The 20,329-nt window shown below is 48.1% G+C and overlaps 1 protein-coding gene across 1 annotated transcript in view; it reads left to right on the forward strand.

Moving 5' to 3' along the window:
• The window catches only part of ZAP70 (zeta chain of T cell receptor associated protein kinase 70), a 41,835-nt gene extending 29,205 nt beyond the window's left edge, over positions 1 to 12,630 (forward strand). Inside the window, exons 6-14 of the mRNA XM_054650165.2 lie at positions 1,466 to 1,544; positions 1,988 to 2,028; positions 3,995 to 4,043; positions 5,199 to 5,379; positions 6,610 to 6,816; positions 8,025 to 8,217; positions 9,215 to 9,355; positions 10,943 to 11,055; positions 11,869 to 12,630. Of these exons, the coding sequence (XP_054506140.2) occupies positions 1,466 to 1,544; positions 1,988 to 2,028; positions 3,995 to 4,043; positions 5,199 to 5,379; positions 6,610 to 6,816; positions 8,025 to 8,217; positions 9,215 to 9,355; positions 10,943 to 11,055; positions 11,869 to 11,992 (1,128 nt within the window). The 3' untranslated portion in view covers positions 11,993 to 12,630. The remainder of the gene's footprint in view (positions 1 to 1,465; positions 1,545 to 1,987; positions 2,029 to 3,994; positions 4,044 to 5,198; positions 5,380 to 6,609; positions 6,817 to 8,024; positions 8,218 to 9,214; positions 9,356 to 10,942; positions 11,056 to 11,868) is intronic.
• The last annotated feature ends 7,699 nt before the right edge of the window (positions 12,631 to 20,329 follow it).

The following is a 20,329-nucleotide window of genomic DNA, read 5'->3' on the forward strand; positions in this document are numbered from 1 at the left end:
GTCCATAAATTCTGCATTCCAGATGTCCAACCTCAATCCATCTTCCCCTCCCAGGCTTTGTTCACTGGGGTATATCAGAGTTAGTTTATCAAAACTTAAAATTCTAGTAATTTTCCCCAGCTGTGCTCCTGCAAAAGTAGCTCATGACAACCTTGTTCCATGCTGGCTGGGAGTAATTGAAGAGTAACACAATAATTATAATTTACACATATATTGGTTGGGGTTAATTAATTAAAACAAGTCATTTACGAGTTAAACCATTAACTAAAATTAAGCAGGGGGTGGATGCCAGAGCTTCCTCCTGGCTAGGGCTGTCTGAGGAACAACAACCCCATTTTACTGAATTTTCTGAATTTCCAGGGATGTTTTCACTTGGAATGTTATTGAAAACAAAGATTTTGGGGCATTTTTATGGTGACAGAGCCATGCCAGGCTCTTGATTGCTTCTGAAACTTGAGCCAGGCAGGAGGGGAAGGGAAAGCCTGGTGTCCCTGGGCTGGGCTGGTTGTCCCCAGGCTGAGTGATGTCCCCTCTGTGCTGGATCCAGGGGTGCTGCCATTAAAAACTGCCTGGGATCCACGGAACAAACCCTGCAGCTCCTCTGGGAAAAAGGATCTGCTTTCTCTCAGGATTCATCCCACACATCAGGGCCTAAACCCCTTCCTGGCTGGCCCAACAATGGCACTGCCCTCTACATGCCCTGCTCAGACTGCAGATTTTGTCTTTCCTTGGGCCTTATTGAATTCCCCAAGTTCATCCCAGTCTGGCAGATATCCAGGGATGCAATCACATCCTGGGACACCCCTAAGTGCACACAGAGAAGACAGAAACAGTCTGGTGCCCGCCTGCTATAAATCTGAGAGGAATCATTGTCCTAAGCCACAAAAGATAATAATAATAATAGTAGTAATAGTAGTAGTAATGATAATAATAATAATAATAATAATAATAATAATAATAATAATAATAATAATAATAATAATAATAATAATAAACATAAGGTATTATATAGATAATAATATATATATAATTAAATATATTGTCAATATGAAATTAAATATATACTGTATAATAATATAACATATCATTATATTATTACATAATCATATAATAATATTATATTTATATTATATATTATATATAATAATATATAAAATGTACAATATAAGGATATAATCTATTTTATATATTAAATATATATAATTAAATTATATTAAATTCTATATAATTCTATTAATATTACTGAATTATATTAATATTATAATATGTAAGTAAATATTATATACAATATATAAATATATACTATATATTATAACATTAATATATACTATATACTAATTAGTATATATTATATATATTATAATATATATAATATAATATATAATATTATATATTATATATCATATATCATATAATGATTTTTTTTCTCCTCACAATAATCTTTTTCCTCTCATCCCTTTGCCAGTTGGTGGAGTACTTAAAACTCAAACCAGACGGGCTGATTTTCTACCTGAGGGAAGCCTGCCCCAACCCCAACATGCCAGGTGAGCTGACACCTCCCAGTGCCACCCCTGGCCTTGGTTTGCCACCACCTGGTGCCAATTGGAGCAGTGCCAGCCCAAATTTCCCTTCCTTCCCAGGGCCACTTTGGCTCCACGTGTCACAAATGTCACTGGAGAGCCTGCCCTGTCCTGGGGCACAGCTCAGTCTCTACTCATGGGGTGCTCCAGTGCTGCCACTTTCCCTGACAAAATTTGGGAATAACAGCCACATCCAGACCCATTTCTGCACCTTTTTAGGCTAAAGCTGGGGAAATTTTCCTTTGGGGGTTGGAGGGGATGTGATCAGACCCACAGGGTCCTTCAAGGAGCAATGCTCTGGCCCTGCTTGGAGCAAACTCCTGATAACAAACTCCTGATAGCAAACAGTTGATAACAAACTGCTGATAACAAATTCCTGATAACAAATCCTCCCTCTTGTTTTGCAGCCTCTGCAGCACCAGTTCCACCCACACACCCCTCCGTGAGCGTGAGTTTGGGGGAGGCTTTGTTTCATTGGGAACTCAGTGGTTTTAATATTGCTGCATTTCAAGCCTGGCTGATCAAACCCTGCTCTTCAAACCCTGCTTTTGTCTAAAAGCTCAGCAACTGCACTGGACTTTATTAAGCCCAGCTGGGATGTTGTTCCCCTTCCAGCTTGGATGGGGGTGGGGAATAGCTGGGCACAGCCCTTGGTCGAGCTGAGCAGGGTTTCCATTCATCCAGAGCTCCTTGCCACATGTGGGGCCGTCCTTGGGGATCCCTCCATCCCTGCCCTGCTGGGATTCTGGGAATGCTCAGCCCTGCTGCTCCCACTGGCCCCCAGCCAGGGCTTTGTGCTCGCCCTGCCCTGGGGAATGTCCCTGCTCAGCCCCTGAGTGCTGGGCTGGGCTGAAAGCAGCGGGTTTGGGGAGCCCAGGGGTCTGAGCAAGGCCTGGGGGCTCACCCATCACCTCACCCACAGTGGCCTCCAGGGTGGTGGCTCTCCCAGGTGTTGGAGAGTGCCCAAAGGAGGGACACGGAGCTGGGGAAGGGCTGAGGAGCAGCTGAGGGCACTTGGCTCGCTCAGCTGGAGCCCAGGAGACTGAGGGGAGGCTCCTCAGGGGCTCTTCCCAGCTCTGGTAGACGCAGTTCTTCCCAAGCTCTTCTTCCAGCTCTGGGATTCTGTGGCTCTGGCATTCTAAGCTGTGCCCGCCTGTGGCTCTCTGCTCTGGGGACAGTGGCTGCACAGTGTCCCTGTGTGCTCACAAGGCCACTTTTCCTGGGCTGGCTGTGACCTGAGCTGCCTCTAGGCCTCCCTCCCTGTAGGAGTGTCGGGGTAGGACGGTCAGGACAGATGGAGATGAGAGATCTCTGCAGCCAGGTCATGGAAATTGCATTTATTGCAAAGGGCCTGGGTGCAGGGCCCTGCTGGGAGCTGCAGCCACAACTCAGAGCTGCACAACTCTGAGAGAAGAGAGGGGTAAAGAGAGAGAAGGCAAGAGTGTGGTAAAGAGATGAGTGAGGAAGAGTAAAGAAGGTAAAGAGAGAGTAAAAGAGCATGAGGTTCCTGTTACAATACAATAAATCTTCTTCTGGTCGTGGAACTTGGGGTTTATTGCAAAGGGCCTGGGTGCAGGGCCCTGCTGGGAGCTGCCAGGCACAGCTCAGAGCAGGCCTGAGAGAAGAGAGGGGGAGAGAGGATGAGAGGGTGAGAGAGTAAGGGAGTAAAAGCATAAGAGAATAAAAGGGTAAGAGCATAGAAAAGTAAGAGGGCAAAGTTCCCGTTACAATACAATAAATCTTCTTCTGTGTTGAATATTCTGATTCTCACTAACCAATCTAGTACAAGGTACAAATCCTATAGCATTTCCATACAGCCTGTAAGAATCTCTACGTTACCATACTGTGCTACATTTTAAACCCTAAAAACTCCTCTTTGGGCCCCTTCTGCCAGGCTGGCAGGGTCTGCTCTGACCCTTGGGCCTGTCTGCAAGCAGAGGGTGTTGTTCCATCAAAAGGGGATCACCTTCAGCCAGCCACACCATTGTTTTCCCATTGTTTAGTAACTGAGGGACTTAAAGCTTGCTTTCATTTCAATCTCGCTTATAGTTTCTATATTCTCAAAATCTTTTGCCAGACAATCATATTGATAAGGCTTTCCTGTTTCATTTTCCCCAATGCCTCCCCTTCCTGGCTCACTGCAATCTGTGAGTCCTGGCTGGGATGGGGACAGCAGAGGGGACAGAGAGCCCTGACCTTGCACAGCCCTGAGGGAGGGTGCTGTGCTCAGGGTCCCTGGCACCAATCCCTGCTGGAACTGGACTGGAATGTTGGCTCCAGACCACTCCAGTCTCACCTTTCAGAGGGATCACCAGCTGGGGCTGTGTTGGGATGCACTTTCCCTGTCCCTTTCCCTTCCATTTGCAACTGAAGCAATTTCTCCTTTATCCACTTTCTCCTCATTTCTTTTCCAGAGAAACCTGGGCCCTCTCAATGCAGATGGATACACCCCAGACCCTGTTGGTGAGCACTTCCAGAGCCCTCTCCTCCTCACAGGGGACAGGAATGGGGATGTTCCAGGAGCCCAGGGGTTCCCTGGAGCCCTGCTACAAAGCCCCTTTCTTACCAAAGCACCCAGGAGCACCCCAGACATTTCAGGGCCCTGCACCCACACTGGGCTCCCAGGAAATCAAGCCCTATCCCATTCCTTGCCTTGCCCAGGAAGTGAAGCCCTGTCCTATCCCCATTTTTCACTAAAAATGACATTTTTTCACTAAAATTTACTCTTTTTTTCAGTAAAATTTACATTTTTCAGTGGATTCAGCTGAATTTCAGTGGGGTAAAGCCCTGCCCAGGGCTGGCAGGGCAGATATGTGGAGTGGGAATGCTCAGACCCCTCTCCCCATCCCAACTCTTTCAGCAACCAGTACTATTAATGCAGGAAAACCCCCAGCCCGAGGAATAATGTGCAATGACTCCAAGATTCAGAGGGCTGAATAATTGCTATATTATATTATATTATATTATATTATATTATATTATATTATATTATATTATATTATATTATATTATATTATATTATATTATATTATATTATATTATATTATATTATATTATATTATATTATATTATATTATATTATATTATATTATATTATATTATATTACATTACATTATATTATATTTTACATTACATTATATTACATTATATTATATTATACATACTATACTGATACTATACTAAACTATACAACTAAAAAAAGTCCCATGACCCTTACCAGACAGTGATGACACAGCTTTGACCTAATTGGTCAATCAATCCAAATCATCACCAGAGTCCAATTAACAAATCACTCTGGGTAAACAAGCTCCATAACACATTCCACATGTGCCAAACAACAGGAGCAGCAAATAGAGATAAGAATTGTTTTTTTCTTCTTTCTCTGAGCTTTCTCACTACCTTCCCCAGGAGAAACCCTGGGAAGGTTGTGCCTGCTGCTCTCTCTGAAGAGACAGGACTGGGAGGGGCCCTGGGTTGTGAAAGGAAGGGAGATGCCCAGGAGGGACCAGAAATGCTGGAGGTGAATTGGCCAAAAGAGCAGAGAAACCCTTCCCAATCCGTGAGGGACAGCGGGATGGGGAAGGGCAGGTTTATAACCGAGTGCTCCTCTTGGGAAGGGGTAGGAAAATCCCGGCTGCTGCCCATGGACACCAGCGTGTACGAGAGCCCCTACAGTGACCCTGAGGAGCTGAAGGACAAGAAGCTGTTCCTGAAGAGGGACCACCTGATGATTGATGAGGTGGAGCTGGGCTCAGGAAATTTTGGCTGTGTCAAGAAGGGAGTTTACAAAATGAGGAAGTGAGTGAGGGTGCTTGGGAAGGAACGGGGAGGAGAGGGACCTGGCTGGGCTTGAGGTGTCCCCAGCTGTCCTGTTGGTTACTAGATGGGCCCCAAAGTGACAATGGAGGGGATTAGAAATGATCTGGAAGTTCAGGGGTGGTGGATCTGATGGTTGAGGCACCAGCACTGAAGTGTTCAGAAGATGAGCAGGTTTTGTGGTGGGGTTTAGTGGGGATAGTGGTGTTCAGCCAGGGGTTGGACTTGATGATCTTGCAGGTCTTTTCCAACCCCAGTGATCCCAGGATATTATGATGTGATGCTGTAATTCCACGGCTTCCCGTGGATTTTCACTGACAGCTGCATTGCCCTGGGTGTGTAATTTCCACATTCCCAGGCACACAGCTGCCACTTCCAAAGGAACTTGCTGGGCTCAGAGGAACAACTCTACATTCCTGAGACCACCTCTGTCTGTGTCAGGCCAAAGCAGTGACACTGAGGAGTTATGTCACCCTTGGCTCTGCTGTTGGTTATTTGTGATGGTCTTTACCTACTTGTGCCTCAGTTTCTTCCTGGAAAAATGGCACTGATGACCCAGATCTCAGTGTGGGAGGGGAGGTGTCTCGTCCCCAGATCAAGGATGGCAACTTCTGGCTATACCCACAAGGGTGGGGTGACCTTTCCTCTCCATCCTGGGACACCAGGATGGTGCAGGGCCCTGCCAGAACAGGCTGATGAGAGGTCAGACAGGGCCCTGCCAGAACAGGCTGATGAGAGGTCAGACAGTGTCCCAGGAGAAGGGATTTCCATTCCTGGCTGTGACCCCTGATTCCAGCTGTGCTCAGCCCATGCCATGGTGTGGTGTTTGTGAGGTGCCCAGGATGAGGTGAGAGATGAGAAATCTGACTCCATGTTCTCAGAAGGCTGATTTATTATTATATTACATTATATTACATTATATTTTATATATTATACTATGCTATACTAAAGAAAAATAAGGATACAGACAGAAGGCTTAACAAGAATGATAACAAAAACTTGTGACTGACTCCTCAGAGTCTGACACAGCTCATGGTGATTGGTTATTAATTAAAAAAAATTCACGTGTTTGGCTAAACAGTCTCCAGACCACATTCCAGAGCAGCAAACACAGGAGAAGCTGAGGCTTCTCATCTTCCCAGGAGAAGAAATCCTGGTAAAGGGATTTTTCAGAAAATATGACAGTGACACCACGACTGCTCCCCCATGCAGGAAGCAGATTGACGTGGCCATCAAGGTGCTGAAGAGCAACAACGAGAAGACAGTGAAGGATGAGATGATGAAGGAAGCTCAGATCATGCACCAGCTGGACAACCCCTACATTGTGAGAATGATCGGGGTGTGCGAGGCCGAGTCGCTGATGCTCGTGATGGAGATGGCTTCTGGAGGGCCCCTCAACAGGTTCTTGGCTTCCAAGAAGTGAGTGTTGGATAAAACCTGGCTGATTTTCTGTGTTTCTTCTTAAAATCTACTTCAAAAGCCCACCCTTGTGTCACCATTGAGTCAGAGATGACACGTAGTTGGATCAGAAGGCAAAATAGCAAAAAGCCTCATTTATTTCATCCTCTCTTCTTTTATAGCTTAGTTTGCTACAGGTGGACCTGATTGGTCATTTAATCAGCACATTTCACATGATTGCTTACAAATGGGTGTCTTGTTAATTAGCCAATCTTATGAGAAAAACAGATTATTAGAAAAATACCACCTGCAGGTTGTTTTTAATGTTTGGCTATCATTGTTTATCTCCAGCTCCCTAAAGCTTCCCAGGCTGATTCTGGGAAAACTTATTGTCTTGGTTTGAAAAGACAGGTGCCTGCTAAGGAAGGCAGGAGCCTCCCCTGAAATGGAAAATGTAAACCCCCTCCCTCCAAATTGCTATAAATTTTAAATTAAGGGGCTCTCAAGCAACAAATATGGGAGCAGGAATAACAGTTCTTTAATAGGGAAGAAAAGAAAAAGATAAACAATGCAGTAAACTAAAACAATACTGACAGAGTCAGAACCCAGCCTGACACCCTGTGGGTCAGGGTGCTGGCAGCAGTGCCATTGGAATTGTGGCTCAGCCCTCCTGCAGTGTCAGGGGTGGCTCTGCTGGAGCAGGGATCCTGGAGAAGGGTGGAATCTTCCTCTGAAGATGCAGAGGCAGCTGCTGTTCCTCTGGGGAATCCAGTGCAGAAGCTGTGCTGGTGTTCCAGAATCTCCAGATTATATCCAGGCAGGAATGCTTGGCTCCTCCCCCTGGGCTCACATCTCCCAATGGGATGCTGTAGCTCTTATCAGCCATGCAGGGACATTCAATGGCTGTTATCAGCAGGTGTCTGCCCAGAGGGAGGAGTGGGTGTGGAAGAGATAAGGCAAACTGCTCAATTAACAGAAGACAGCTGCCATCCAGATGGCAAATAGAACAGAATTTGCTTGACAATCCAGGACACTTCTCTCACTTTCTCTCTCTCTGACCAGGCTGTCACAAAAGCTGAAAAGAGCAGAAAGAAATCTTTCATGTGAGGCTCCAGGGGTTGATGCTTCTGGAGCACAGATCTCCATGCTCATTCTCCCTTGCAGCTGGAAAGGTCAGAGGGGAGCACAGCAGGTCCTTTATGACTGAGATCTCCTTTCACCCTCCCCAGGGATGAGATTACAATGAGCAACATCGTGGAGCTTATGCACCAGGTGTCCATGGGCATGAAGTACCTGGAGGAGAAGAACTTTGTCCACAGGGACCTGGCAGCCAGGAATGTCCTGCTGGTCAACCAGCACTATGCCAAGATCAGTGACTTTGGGCTCTCCAAGGCTCTGGGAGCTGATGACAGCTACTACAAGGTGGGTGTGAGCACAGCAAAGGGTCTGGAGCAGGAGCCCTCCTGGGTGGGAGGATGAGACCCCTGGAGACTTGAGAATCTGGGCTGTTCACAGACCCCTCTACACATTAGGCTGTGTTTCACTGCTGTGACATCAAAAGGGGCTTTGCAGAGCTCTGGTGACAAAGAGGATGCAGAGGCAGCCAGGGGGATGAGAGGAGCCAGAGAGAAGAGAAGGTGATGAAGAGTGAGCCAGGGCTGATCTTCCCAGCAGTGCTCAACTAAAGGAGAGACCCAACCTCGAATTCTGTGTCCAGCTCTGGGGCCACCAGCACAAGAATGATGAGGACCAGTTGGAATGAGTCCAGACAAGGCCACTAAATTGGTCACAGGGCTGGAGCCCCTCTGCTCTGGAGCCAGCCTGGCAGAGCTGGGGGTGCTCACCTGGACAAGAGAAGGCTCCAGGGACACCTCCGAGCCCCTGGCAGAGCCTGAAGGGGCTCCAGGAGAGCTGCAGAGGGACTGGGGACAAGGCCTGCAGGGACAGGAGCCAGGCAATGGCTCCCAGTGCCAGAGGGCAGGGCTGGATGGGATCTTGGCAATCAGGAATTGTTCCCTGGCAGGGTGGGCAGGCCCTGGCACAGGTGCCCAGAGCAGCTGGGGCTGCCCCTGCATCCCTGGCAGTGCCCAAGGCCAGGCTGGACAGGGCTTGGAGCAGCCTGGGACAGTGGGAGGTGTCCCTGCCATGGCTCTGGATGGGCTTTGAGGTCCCTTCCAACCCAAACCATTCCATAATTCCATGGTTTAAGTGAGCCCTGGGAGTGCGTGGCAGGAGGAGGGTGACACTGTGGGCATTCAGCACCTGCACAACAGGACAGCAGGGTCTGGACTGGGCTTTGGAGCTCCCATTTCAGGTGATTTTTTTCAGCCATGTGAGATTTGACACAAACACCCAGCAGAATTCAGGTGCAGCTCCCAGCAATCTCAGGCTGCAAATGTCCCTCCTTGCTCTGCTGCAGGCCAGGACAGCAGGGAAGTGGCCCTTGAAGTGGTATGCCCCCGAGTGCATCCTCTTCCACAAGTTCTCCAGCAAGAGCGACGTCTGGAGCTATGGTGTGACCATGTGGGAGGCCTTCAGCTTCGGGCAGAAACCCTACAAGGTGAGGCAGAAATCCTACAAGGTGAGACAGGGCCCTAAAAGGTGAGGTGGAAACCCTAAAAGGTGAGGGAGAAACCCTACAAGGTGAGGCAGGGCCCTACAAGGTGAGGAAGGAGCCCTGCAAAGTGCGGGAGAAACCCTACAAGGTGAGGCAGAAACCCTCAAGGTAAGGCAGAGCCCCTACAAGGTGAAGCAGGAACCCTATAAGTTGAGGCAGGGCCCTATAAGTTGAGGCAGGCTCTACGAGGTGGGCCAGGAGCCCTACAAGGTGAGGTAGAAACCCTACAAGATGAGGAAGGGCTGTACAAGGTGAGGCAGAGCTGGCTCTGTCACCCATGGGTGTCACAGCCCCACTACACCTTGGTTAAGGCACAAATGAGGGTGGATCCTGCAGCTTTGTGCTCGTTTTAAGAGAGAAGAAATAGAAAACAAAGGGAATTCATTTGGGGTTGAATTGAAGCAGAGTTCTTTGATCCTTCTGCTCGCTTGGGAGATGAAAAAATCACTTCTCATCCACTGCTGGGCCCATGCTTGGGTGGGATGGAGTTGGTAGGACAGGAGGGATGGGGTGAGTAGGGTGGGTGGGATGGGGTCTGCAGGGTGGAAGGGGTGGAGTTTGGAGGCTGGGTGGGATGGGATCTGAAGGCAGGGTGGGATGGGGTCTGCAGGGTGGGTGGGATGCAACTGACAGGATGGGATCTGCAGAATGGGTGGGATGGAGCCTGGAGGCAGGATGGGATGGGATGGATGGGATCTTCAGGCTGGGCAATGGGATCTGCAGGGTGGCTGGGATAGGGTCTATGGGATGAGATCTGCAGGATGGGATAGGATGGGGTCTGTGGATGGTGTCTTCGGGGTGGCTGGGATGGGATCAGTGGGATGGGATCTGCAGGGTGGCTGGGATAGGGTCTGTGGGATGGGATGGGATCTGCAGGGTGGTTGGGATGGGGTCTGTGGGATGGGATCTGCAGGCTGACTGGGATGGGGTCTCTGGGATGGGATGGGATCTTCAGGCTGACTGGGATGGGCTCTGTGGGATGAGATCTGCAGGATGTCTGGAATAGGTCTGTGGGATGGGATGGGACCTGCAGGGTGGCTGGGATAGGGTCTATGGGATGGGATCTGCAGGATGGTTGGGTTGGTGTCTGTGGATGGGATCTGCAGGATGGGATAGGATGGGATCTGTGGGATGGGATGTGCAGGGTGGCTGGGATGGGGTCTGCAGGATGTCTGGGTTAGGGTCTGTGGGTTGGGGTCTGTAGGATGGCTGGTATAGGGTCTCTGGGATGGGGTCTGCAGGATGGTTGGGATGGTGTCTGTGGATGGGATCTGCAGGATGGGATAGGATGGGATCTGTGGGATGGGATGTGTAGGGTGGCTGGGATGGGATCTTTGGGATGGGATCTGCAGGATGGCCTGGCCACAGCGTGGGACACCAGTTCTGGCTTCTGGGGTGGGAACAGTGACTGCCACATGTGGGGGGTTTGTGACCAAAGGTCCACCCAGGCTCAGCTCTAACCTGTCTCCTCTAGCCCTGCTGCCAGCTCTGAGCACATTAATCCTTTATTATCCCTTGCTCCCATCCCAGAAAATGAAGGGCCCTGAGGTGATCAGCTTCATAGAGCAGGGCAAGCGCATGGACTGTCCCCAGGAGTGCCCAGCAGAGATGTACTCCCTGATGCAGCAGTGCTGGACATACAGGTGAGCGTTTCACCACAGTGCCAGCTCCACCAGAGCCACCAAATCCCAGAATGGGATTGGAAATTTGGGTTGGAAAGACCTTAAAGCCCGTCCAGTCCATGGGCAGGGACACCTTCACCACACTGTTTGCATAGTGACAACACAAAGCAAATGGTGTCTCCTGCCTTTGCTGTGATGATTCCCCAGCCCAGGATGATTTTTTTAATATCAGACCTCTCCATTTGCCTGTGCCAATCCTGGAAGATCCCAAAGTGTCGCAGACATCTTTTATGGAAAACCCTTTCCTTAGGATTTTTCCTCCTGAGAAGCTGAGAGGCCTCAGGAACAAAATGTAACCAATGGTTATCTGCTGCTGTGGAATGCAACAGGTGCATCTGGGATTGGTCTCATGTGGTTGTTTCTAATTAATGGCCAATCACAGCCCAGCTGGCTCGGACTCTCTGTCTGAGACAGAAGCTTTTGTTATTCATTCTTTCTTATTCTATTCTTAGCCAGCCTTCTGATGAAATCCTTTCTTCTATTCTTTTAGTATAGTTTTAATATAATATATATCATAAAATAATAAATCAAGCCCTCTGAAACATGGAGTCAGATCCTCATCTCTTCCCTCATCCAAGAACCCCTGTGAACACGGTCACACCCAAGGCTCTGTGTCTTTGACCCTCTGTGTCCCTGAAAAGTCTCAGCTGCCTCCTGAGCCCTGGCTGCTGTTCTCCCCCAAGGGTCTCTGTGTCCTCTGAGTGCATCAGGCCACTTTTGTCCTCTCTGATGACTTTATTTGTTCCTCTCTGATGACTTTTTTTGCCCTTGCAGATGGGAAGAACGTCCAGGGTTTGTGGCTGTGGAGAACACCATCCGCTCCTACTACTACAGCATTGCTGCCAAACCTGAAAATGGGCCAGACCCAGGGGACAAGGCCAAAGCAGCTCTTCCCTGAGACTCCTCCTCTGCTCCTCCACCTGCCCTGAATGGGCCTGGAAAGGCTCTTTGTGAAGTTTTGCTTTAATCTCTCAAATGCTCCTCGGCAGCTGCGGAACTGAGGATGAGGAGGGGCAGACAGGGACACCCAGCTGTGCCCCCCAGCTCCTCCAGCCTGGCCCAGCCCCGGAGCACAGACTGGCAGAGTCCTTCCCACCCAATTCCAAAGCTGTCCCAGAACCCCAGAGCTTTGTGCCTCCCAGGATGAACTGTGTTGGCTCCAGAAAATCTGGATTTTTCCAGATTCCTTAACAATGCTTTCCCAGGAAACCACCAAGTGCATGTTTCTAGTGGGGTTTGTGGGGTGGGACACAGCACAAGGAACCACCTGTGCTCCTTTTCCCCTTGGATTAGGGCAAGAAGCAGCTGGTTTGCAACTGGTATGGAGAGGAGCAGTGGGACAGAGCTGGTTTTTACCCCTGCACCCCTGGCCATCCCAACCCATCTTATCACCCAGCCCTCCAAGGTGGCTCCCAAACAATTCCAGGAGCAATCCCTCAGCTCCTGGATCCCACCTGGCCCCTCAGTGCTGATGAAATGTTGTTTTTCAAGCTTAAAAACTGGTCACCCTGTAAATAAACTATTCCATGTTCTGAACATCCCATGGCTTGGATCATTGAACTTTGAGAAATGCTGGCAACTGCTTCAGGCTTGTTACCAAAAACCCCCAAACCCATCAGGAGAAGAGAACCCTCCAATGCTGCATTTTTAGTGTTGGAAAATTGCTTTATTCTCAGCTCTGGGTGTGGATGGGGCTGACAAAATCTCAGCCTCCACACAGCCCCTGATCCAAAACCTCCTCACCTTTTTATACATTTTTAGCAAACAAAGCAGTGAATTTTCATTGCAGCATATCAAGGTTAGCTCAACAAACTTTACAGTTTTAGTCGTTTTTCCAGGCTGTGTTCCCACAAAAGGAGCTTTGCTATATGCTAAGAGCAATTTAAGAATAACACATTGTCTATAATTAATATATTGGTTATGATTAACTAACTAAAATTTATTTTAATACTTTTATCATTTCCAACAGGCTGCCAAGAAAATAAATGTAATTTATTAAAATTATTAAAAGCCAGGATTTCCCTCCTTGATGCTCCCCTTGCCCAACCTGGCAATTTTTGGGCTGGTTTTGCTGCAGAGCTGGAAGCTTTTTGGCATGTTTTCTTGCAAAAAAAAATTGAAAAAAAAAAAAATAAAGTTGCTTAGCTAGGTCTGCAGTGGATCCCCAGTGCAGGGGATCGCCTGTGGTGAGGGCTGTGCTGCAGAGGACAGAGAGGCGGAGGAAGGAGGAGGTGGGAGCCCTGCGATGCTGCGAACACAAGAATTTATCTCTCACCATCTCCTGGTAGTTAAAGCCACAGAGCAGCTCCCCCCAGCACCTTGTCCTGGGGGTAAACAAACAGCCTCAGGCCAGGGCACAGCCAAAAGCCTCGGTGAGAGTGGGATTTGGGCTGCAAACAAAGTTCTGGGGCGCATTTAGACAATGAACCTTATCAACATCGGAATTAACCTCTGTCCCAGCAGTCACTGAGCCAGGTTTGGTATAAAAAAATTCCTGAATTTCCTTGCTTAGATAGACAGACCAACTCTTCAGGTGGCATTTTCTCTCTCAACCCCATCCCCTTGTCCTGAATGTTGAACTCTGGATATGTTATCCCTCCCAGCAGAGAGGAAAACAGGGATCCAGGAGAACCTGCCTTGTTCCTGTTTGTTCAGTCACTCAGTGCAGAGACAGGAGAAAATTCTCCTCTCTGTCATGTTTTCCTCCCAGAGACAGCAGCTCTTTAGCTGGAAAAGAGAAGGCTCAATGTGTTTACCACTTGAAAGCCACTGCCAAAACATTTTGTTTAGATTTTATTTTCCAAAGCAAATCCATTTTCTGGTTTGAAATGGTTTCTTGCAATAAATTTTCAGTTCACTGGACACTATTTTTTTTTTTCAAACAGGAAAGGAAAGCACCACAGAAGTATCCCCAGGGAAACTTCTGCTTTAGATGGAGACAGTTTTGAGTTTATCCACACCCTGACAGACGGGACATAAATCCCTTGGGATTATTCCAGAGGACCAAGGGAAAGGGTTTATCCTGGGCTGGGGATGGTTTGGGTTGGAAGCTGCCTGTTCCAAGAGCATTGGAAAACACCCAGAGTTGCTGGAAGGGGAAAAAGGAGTGAGACAAGCGGGACCTGAAGTCACAGGGGCTCCTGTGAATCTTTTTTTAGGATGTGCAGGGTCTGACAGTTACCCCTGAGGGGAATTTCCTTGGAATTGAGGTCCTGCTCAGCCCCACTCTGCCATTCCAGAGGGGAATTTCCTTGGAATTGAGGCCCTGATCAACCCCACTCTGCCACCCCTTAGGAGAATTTCCTTGGAATTGAGGCCCTGATCAGCCCCACTCTGCCATTCCAGGGGGGAATTTCCTTGGAATTGAGGCCCTGATCAGCCCCACTCTGCCATTCCAGGGGGGAATTTCCTTGGAATTGAGGCCCTGATCAGCCTCACTCTGCCATTCCAGAGGGGAATTTCCTTGGAATTGAGGCCCTGATCAGCCTCACTCTGCCACTCCAGAGGGGAATTTCCTTGGAATTGAGGCCCTGATCAGCCCCACTCTGCCACCCCAGAGGGGAATTTCCTTGGAATTGAGGCCCTGCTCAGCCCCACTCTGCCATTCCAGAAGGACTCAGCCTCCTCAGAGGAACATCTCCAGGTCTCCAGGCCCTGCAGCCTCTCTGCCATCCACAGCAGGGGTTTATCCAGCCCTGCCTCTCTCCCTGCTGCAGGTGGAACACCCTGCTGGACCTGCAGCCCCTTCCCTGTCTGATCCCAGGGGTCTGGCCTTAGATAAGAGCTGTGTCACTGATAAAGGCAGCAGTTGGAGAGCACAGACTCACAGCTGCTGCTCTTCCAGAGACTTCCCCAAATCCTCTATTTTCTTCCTTCCCTCCTTCCTGCACTCATCTCCCTCTGTTTTACCCAAATCTTTGGAATTTTCCACTCTCTGTGTTGTGAGGGAAGGGTTGAACCCTCCTGAGCACCCACAGTGATAAGATGACAGTGTTGGCACCCATCTGATCATCACTGGGACACCTCATCACATCCTTCAGCCTGATCTAGCTCATCCCAACCCATCTTATCACCAGCACACCTATCTTATCACCAGGACCCCTATCCTATCACCAACACATGCTGGTTATCAGTTGTACACAGCACAAGCACAGAGACCTTTCCATCCCTCTCAGGTTTTGTTCAGCAGCACAAAAATGGGACCAAAACCAGCTTCTCTCCTCCACTTCTGAGCTCTCCCTACTTGTGACCTCCAACTCTCCCCTCTGTGACCTCCAACTCTTCCTACCTGTGACCTACAATTCTCCCCTCTGTGACTTCCAACTCTCCATCCTGTGACCTCCAATTCTCCCTATTTGTGACCTCCAACTCGGCCCCCTGTGACCTCCAACTCTTCCTCTTGTGAACTCCAAATCTCCCCTCTGTGACCTCCAACTCTCCCCCTGTGACCTTCAATTCTCCCTACTTTTGACCTCCAACTCTTCCTCCTGTCACCTCCAACTCTCCCCTCTGTGACCTCTAACTCTTCCTCCTCTGACCTCCAACTCTCCCTAATTTTGATGTCCAACTCTCCCCTCTGTGATCTCCATCTCTCCCTAATTTTGATCTCCAACTCTCCCCTCTGTGATCTCCAACTCTCCCCCCTTTGAGCTCCAACTCCCCCTCCTCTGCCCCCCAGCCTGGGCTTGTGGCTCTGGGCCAGCCTGAGGGATCCTCAAACTGAGCAGGGAAATAATTGTGTGTCAACAGGTTAAAAAATGCCTTCAGTAAATACATTTTGCTGTTAAATCAATTAATTAAATTAATCTACAAAGTCATCGCTGATGGAACTGCTTCTCTTTGGTGCCCTGGCTCATCCATCAGCTGGGAAATGCTGTGGCCACAGCTCCAGAGTGTGTGGGGAAGGGGTTGAGCTGGCAGGGTTTGAGGGCCCATCCAAGGACCTGGCCAGGCCTTGCTTTGTTTCCACCCAAAGCTCTGATGGAATAAAAACCTTCCCCAGAACTCTTCAGTTGGGCCCTGTCAGCGTTCTCAGGTGGAAAACTCTTCTGTTGGAAAATTCCTGACCAACCCAAGTCATTTATTCCTGGGGTCAGGGAGTGGGTGTAGAGCACGGTCCCGGCAGGGCTGTGGCACTCCCCACATCCTTTGACGTGATGGAAACAGGGATGTGGTGGAGCAGATCTTTCCCCAGATCTGCAAAATCCACATACCACATCATCCTGGGCAAGATTTTGGCCATGTGCCAGTGAATTTTGGGCAATAGATTGGAATGGCAAATAGTCAACAACCCTCCACCTAAAAAAGAATAAAAAATCCCATTGAGGTGAGAGTTGATATCTCCTTATCTTCTCCCAGGGATGGGATGAGGAGAAATGGCCTCAAGCTGCTCCAGGGGAGGTTTAGATTGGATATTTAGTGGAATTTCTTCATGGAAAGGGTGGTCGGGCATTGGAAGGGGCTGCCCAGGGCAGTGGTGGAATCACCATCCCTGGAAGTGCTCAAAAAACCTTTGAATGTGGCACTTGGGGACATGGATTAGTGGTGACCATGGTGCTGTTGGGTTGATGGCTGGACTTGTTAATTTTAAAAGTCTTTTCCAAACTTAATTTCATGATTTTCTATGGAATTCTGTGGCCCTCTGATTTATCCCTCTGCCTTTCTTGCTCCCAGAGCTGTGATTCCAAAAATTCACAGTTAATCCTTTGGGAATCGGCCTCTTTGATGCACAGCAATGCTTCAATGTAAAATAAACATTAACATTATTAAATATTAATAAATTAATATAAACAGACAATACAAATAAATGTTAATATTAATAAAGAAATATTAATAAGAATTGATAAATTAATATTAATAATTTGCCAGTTTTAGCCCATTTTGCTCTACTGTTGCAAATCTCACAGAAAATTATGACTCTATTTACTATTAAGAAGCACCTGTGCAAGAGACACCTTCAGGAAGGAACTCAAGATGTCTGTGGTAAAAATGTAAGGGAATCACAGAAATAAGGGAATCACAAAATCCCTTGTCTTGTTCCAGCTTTTTAAATTGAAAATTTAACTGGTAGATATTCACCAAATTAAAAGGAAATATAAAAATACTGATTGGAAAAAAAAGTGTTTGCAATGATTAATAAAAGAGAAAAAATCTCCTCCAACCAGTGGAAAAAGGGAAAGTATTTTCTTTCATGTGTTTTTGCTTCTAGAAAGAAGAGAAAAAAGGACGGAAAAAGTGTCTGGTGCACCAAAACTGGGTTAAAAACAGACACAGGAAGGCAGATTTTGAATCCTGCCAGCAAATCCCCAAATTCAGCACCCATTTTTCCCAAATGTGAAGCAGCAAAGACTCAGCAAAGAGGAAAAAAATACTGTACAGAAGGCTGAGAGCTGCTATTTAGGGCAGCCTGTTTAACACCCCAGGGCTGTGCTGGCACAGTCAGAAAAATCACAACTGAGCTGACACTGGGAGGAGCTGCAAAGACACAGCAAAGGTGGAAAAGCGGCAGAGCAGCTGCTGAGAAAGAGCAGAAATAATGACACGGGCTCAGGTACTGAAAGTGGAACAAAAGGAGGAATTTTTGGGGTAGAATATAAAAAATCTACTCACAGACAGAGCAGGGAATTGAGCAAAGGGCAGTGGAGCATCAGCAAAGGGAATATTTCAGAGGTTGTTCCAAGTATAAACTACAGGAAGCAGGTTTTAAAGGGAATATTGAATTTTAGTTTGCTGTGTCTAATTCTGATTTCATGTCAAATCATCTGGTTTATCTCTGTTATTTTAACTTTAGAAATTAACAGAAAAATCTATCCTCTAGGTTTTCTTAGCTTGCTTTTCTAAATCAAGGGTTTGATTGTATCCCCTAATCAAGAATTCTTCATTAGGAATTAGGGATTTTTGACCTTTTTTCTCTGGCAGTAGAACAGGCAAAGGCCATTCCCCTGAAATGGGTCACAGTTGCCTCCACACCCAACCTGCTTTGCCCTCAGGGATCATAGCCCATGAGGGGATGGAGAAATCCAGCTGGACAGGATGGAAAAGGGAGCTCACTCTGCTGGAGAAGGACAATCCTACCACAGCTGTCCCTTTGTCCTTGGGACCAAGATGGAGCAAGATGCCTCAGCACAGCCCCGGGCTCAGGAAAACCAATGTAAGGGAAAATCAGCTTCACAAGCAGAGTGAAATGAAGAGGGAATGAAGTGATGGGAATTTGTGGAGATCATTCTTCCCAGCAAGTCAACGGAAGGAGGATGTCAGAGTTCCCTTGGAGCAGTTTTCAAAGGACAATGTCACTTAGGGCAGATTTAATCCTCATTTTCCCTTCTGGTATTTTTAGGTTGGAGCCTTCAGAGTGGGGAATGACATCCCTGGGGCACCTGGGAATTGTCAGGTGTGTCCTGGTGTGTGTAGGAAAGGTTTTGTGTGTCTGAAGTGCATACAGGGACAGAGCTGGGACCCGGCTGGCACGAGAGGTTATTATGGAATCCCAGAATAGTTTGGGTTGGAAGGGACCCTAAAGTTTATCCCATCCCACCCCTGCCATGGCAGGGACACTTCCCACTGTCCCAGGCTGCTCCCAGCCCTGTCCAGCCTGGCCTTGGGCACTGCCAGGGATGCAGGGGCAGCCCCAGCTGCTCTGGGCACCCTGTGCCAGGGCCTGCCCACCCTCACATTGTTTGTGCCCCTTCCTGCAGCACCTTCATTCCTGTCTCCCCAAATCCACAGCATCCCTCCTGCTGGGGAATGGCCAAGGGGACTCTCTGGAATGACCCAGTGCAATCCCCTCTGCTCCCAAAGCTGCTGCACTCAGGGAGCCACGGGGCTCTTGTGCTGCCCCATTCCCTGGCCAGGGGTGGAAGGGAATCATCCTCCAGTGAATAACCAAGGAGTAAAGTGGTGGCACAGCCCAGCCCCAGGGTTACACCACAGATGTCACAGTGCTTTCATCCCAGGAGCTGCTGCCAGCCCTCAAACAATGGCTCAGGCGTGACAGAAAGGACCAGGGAGCTTTCCAGCCCCTCAGGCCAGCTATTCCCCAGGGATGGGTCCTGCCAAAACCCTGAGCACACTGGGCATGCCAGCAAATCCATCCCAATTCCAAACCCCTCCCACGTGGAAGAGGTTTCACAGAGACTTCTGGGAGCCAGAGAGAAGTTTGATCAGAGGTTCCATGTTTACCCCTGAAAGAATTTCCTACCAAGGTCATTGACACAGAGACACCAAGAAAGAAAAAAGGAGAAATCAGAGAAACCTTATTCCAATAAACACTTTGTTTGTCTCTTGTAACCAATGAATAAAGTTGTCAGTGATGGAGAGAGATGGGGAGACTGACTTGGTGATCAGAATCTGATTTATTTGTGGGATACAAACACTTCTATACTATTTCAGGGAGACTAGTAATGTGTACTACTATGATTAGGTTAAAATCACAAACTTATGTGAATAAAAACACCTCTTGATTGCAGAGATTAATGGGATTTTCTTTTTCCAGTAAACCTGTCTGATTTAATCTTCTTGCAACCCAGGTCTAATTTTCAAAGTTTCCTTTGCTTTTGCCAAGGCATCCTGGTATCAAATCTCTTATGTTAACCAGGTCCAAGTCCATCATCTGCCTTGTGTCGCCCAACACCCCAAAATAAAGTGTAAACTTAGGAGTTTTGTAAGAATGCATAAAAAGCATGCATGCTAGAATAAAAACAGTTTGAAACCTTCTGAAAATGGAGTGTGTTGCTTTGTACTGTCTCTGTCTCAACTACAACACTCCAAGAGCACAGGAGTGGGAACCCAGCTCAGTATTGGGTCATCCCTGCAGCCCAAACCCAAATCACCTTCCCCAGCTGTGTGAATGTTGAAAGTCTCTCTCCAGTTCTGGCTGATTTTCCTTTTCTCCTATGGCAGCAACTTCCAGAGCTTTTTCCTGCAGGACAGGCTTTGCTTCATTTAGGATAAAATGTTATGAAAGCCCTGCAGGAATTGGCAGGATGGGCTGAGGAGCTGCAGACAGGCTCTATTCTTCTGGGCAGCTGGGGTGGGTGAGCACTGAAAATGCCATCGTGGCACTTCCCAGTCCCTCCCAAAACACAAATAACGCCTTCTTAACTCACTGAAACATTAAAATAAGGGTAAAAACTATAAACCCCAGCTGAGCTGGACTCAAGGTGGTGGCAGAGATTTGGTTTTGGGGGTTCAGGGGAAGAGGGTGAAGAAGGAGGAAAGCCCCTGGTGTTGGGCTGTG

This window comes from Agelaius phoeniceus, chromosome 29, assembly GCF_051311805.1.
Source record: "Agelaius phoeniceus isolate bAgePho1 chromosome 29, bAgePho1.hap1, whole genome shotgun sequence".
In the NCBI taxonomy this organism is placed as follows: domain Eukaryota; kingdom Metazoa; phylum Chordata; class Aves; order Passeriformes; family Icteridae; genus Agelaius; species Agelaius phoeniceus.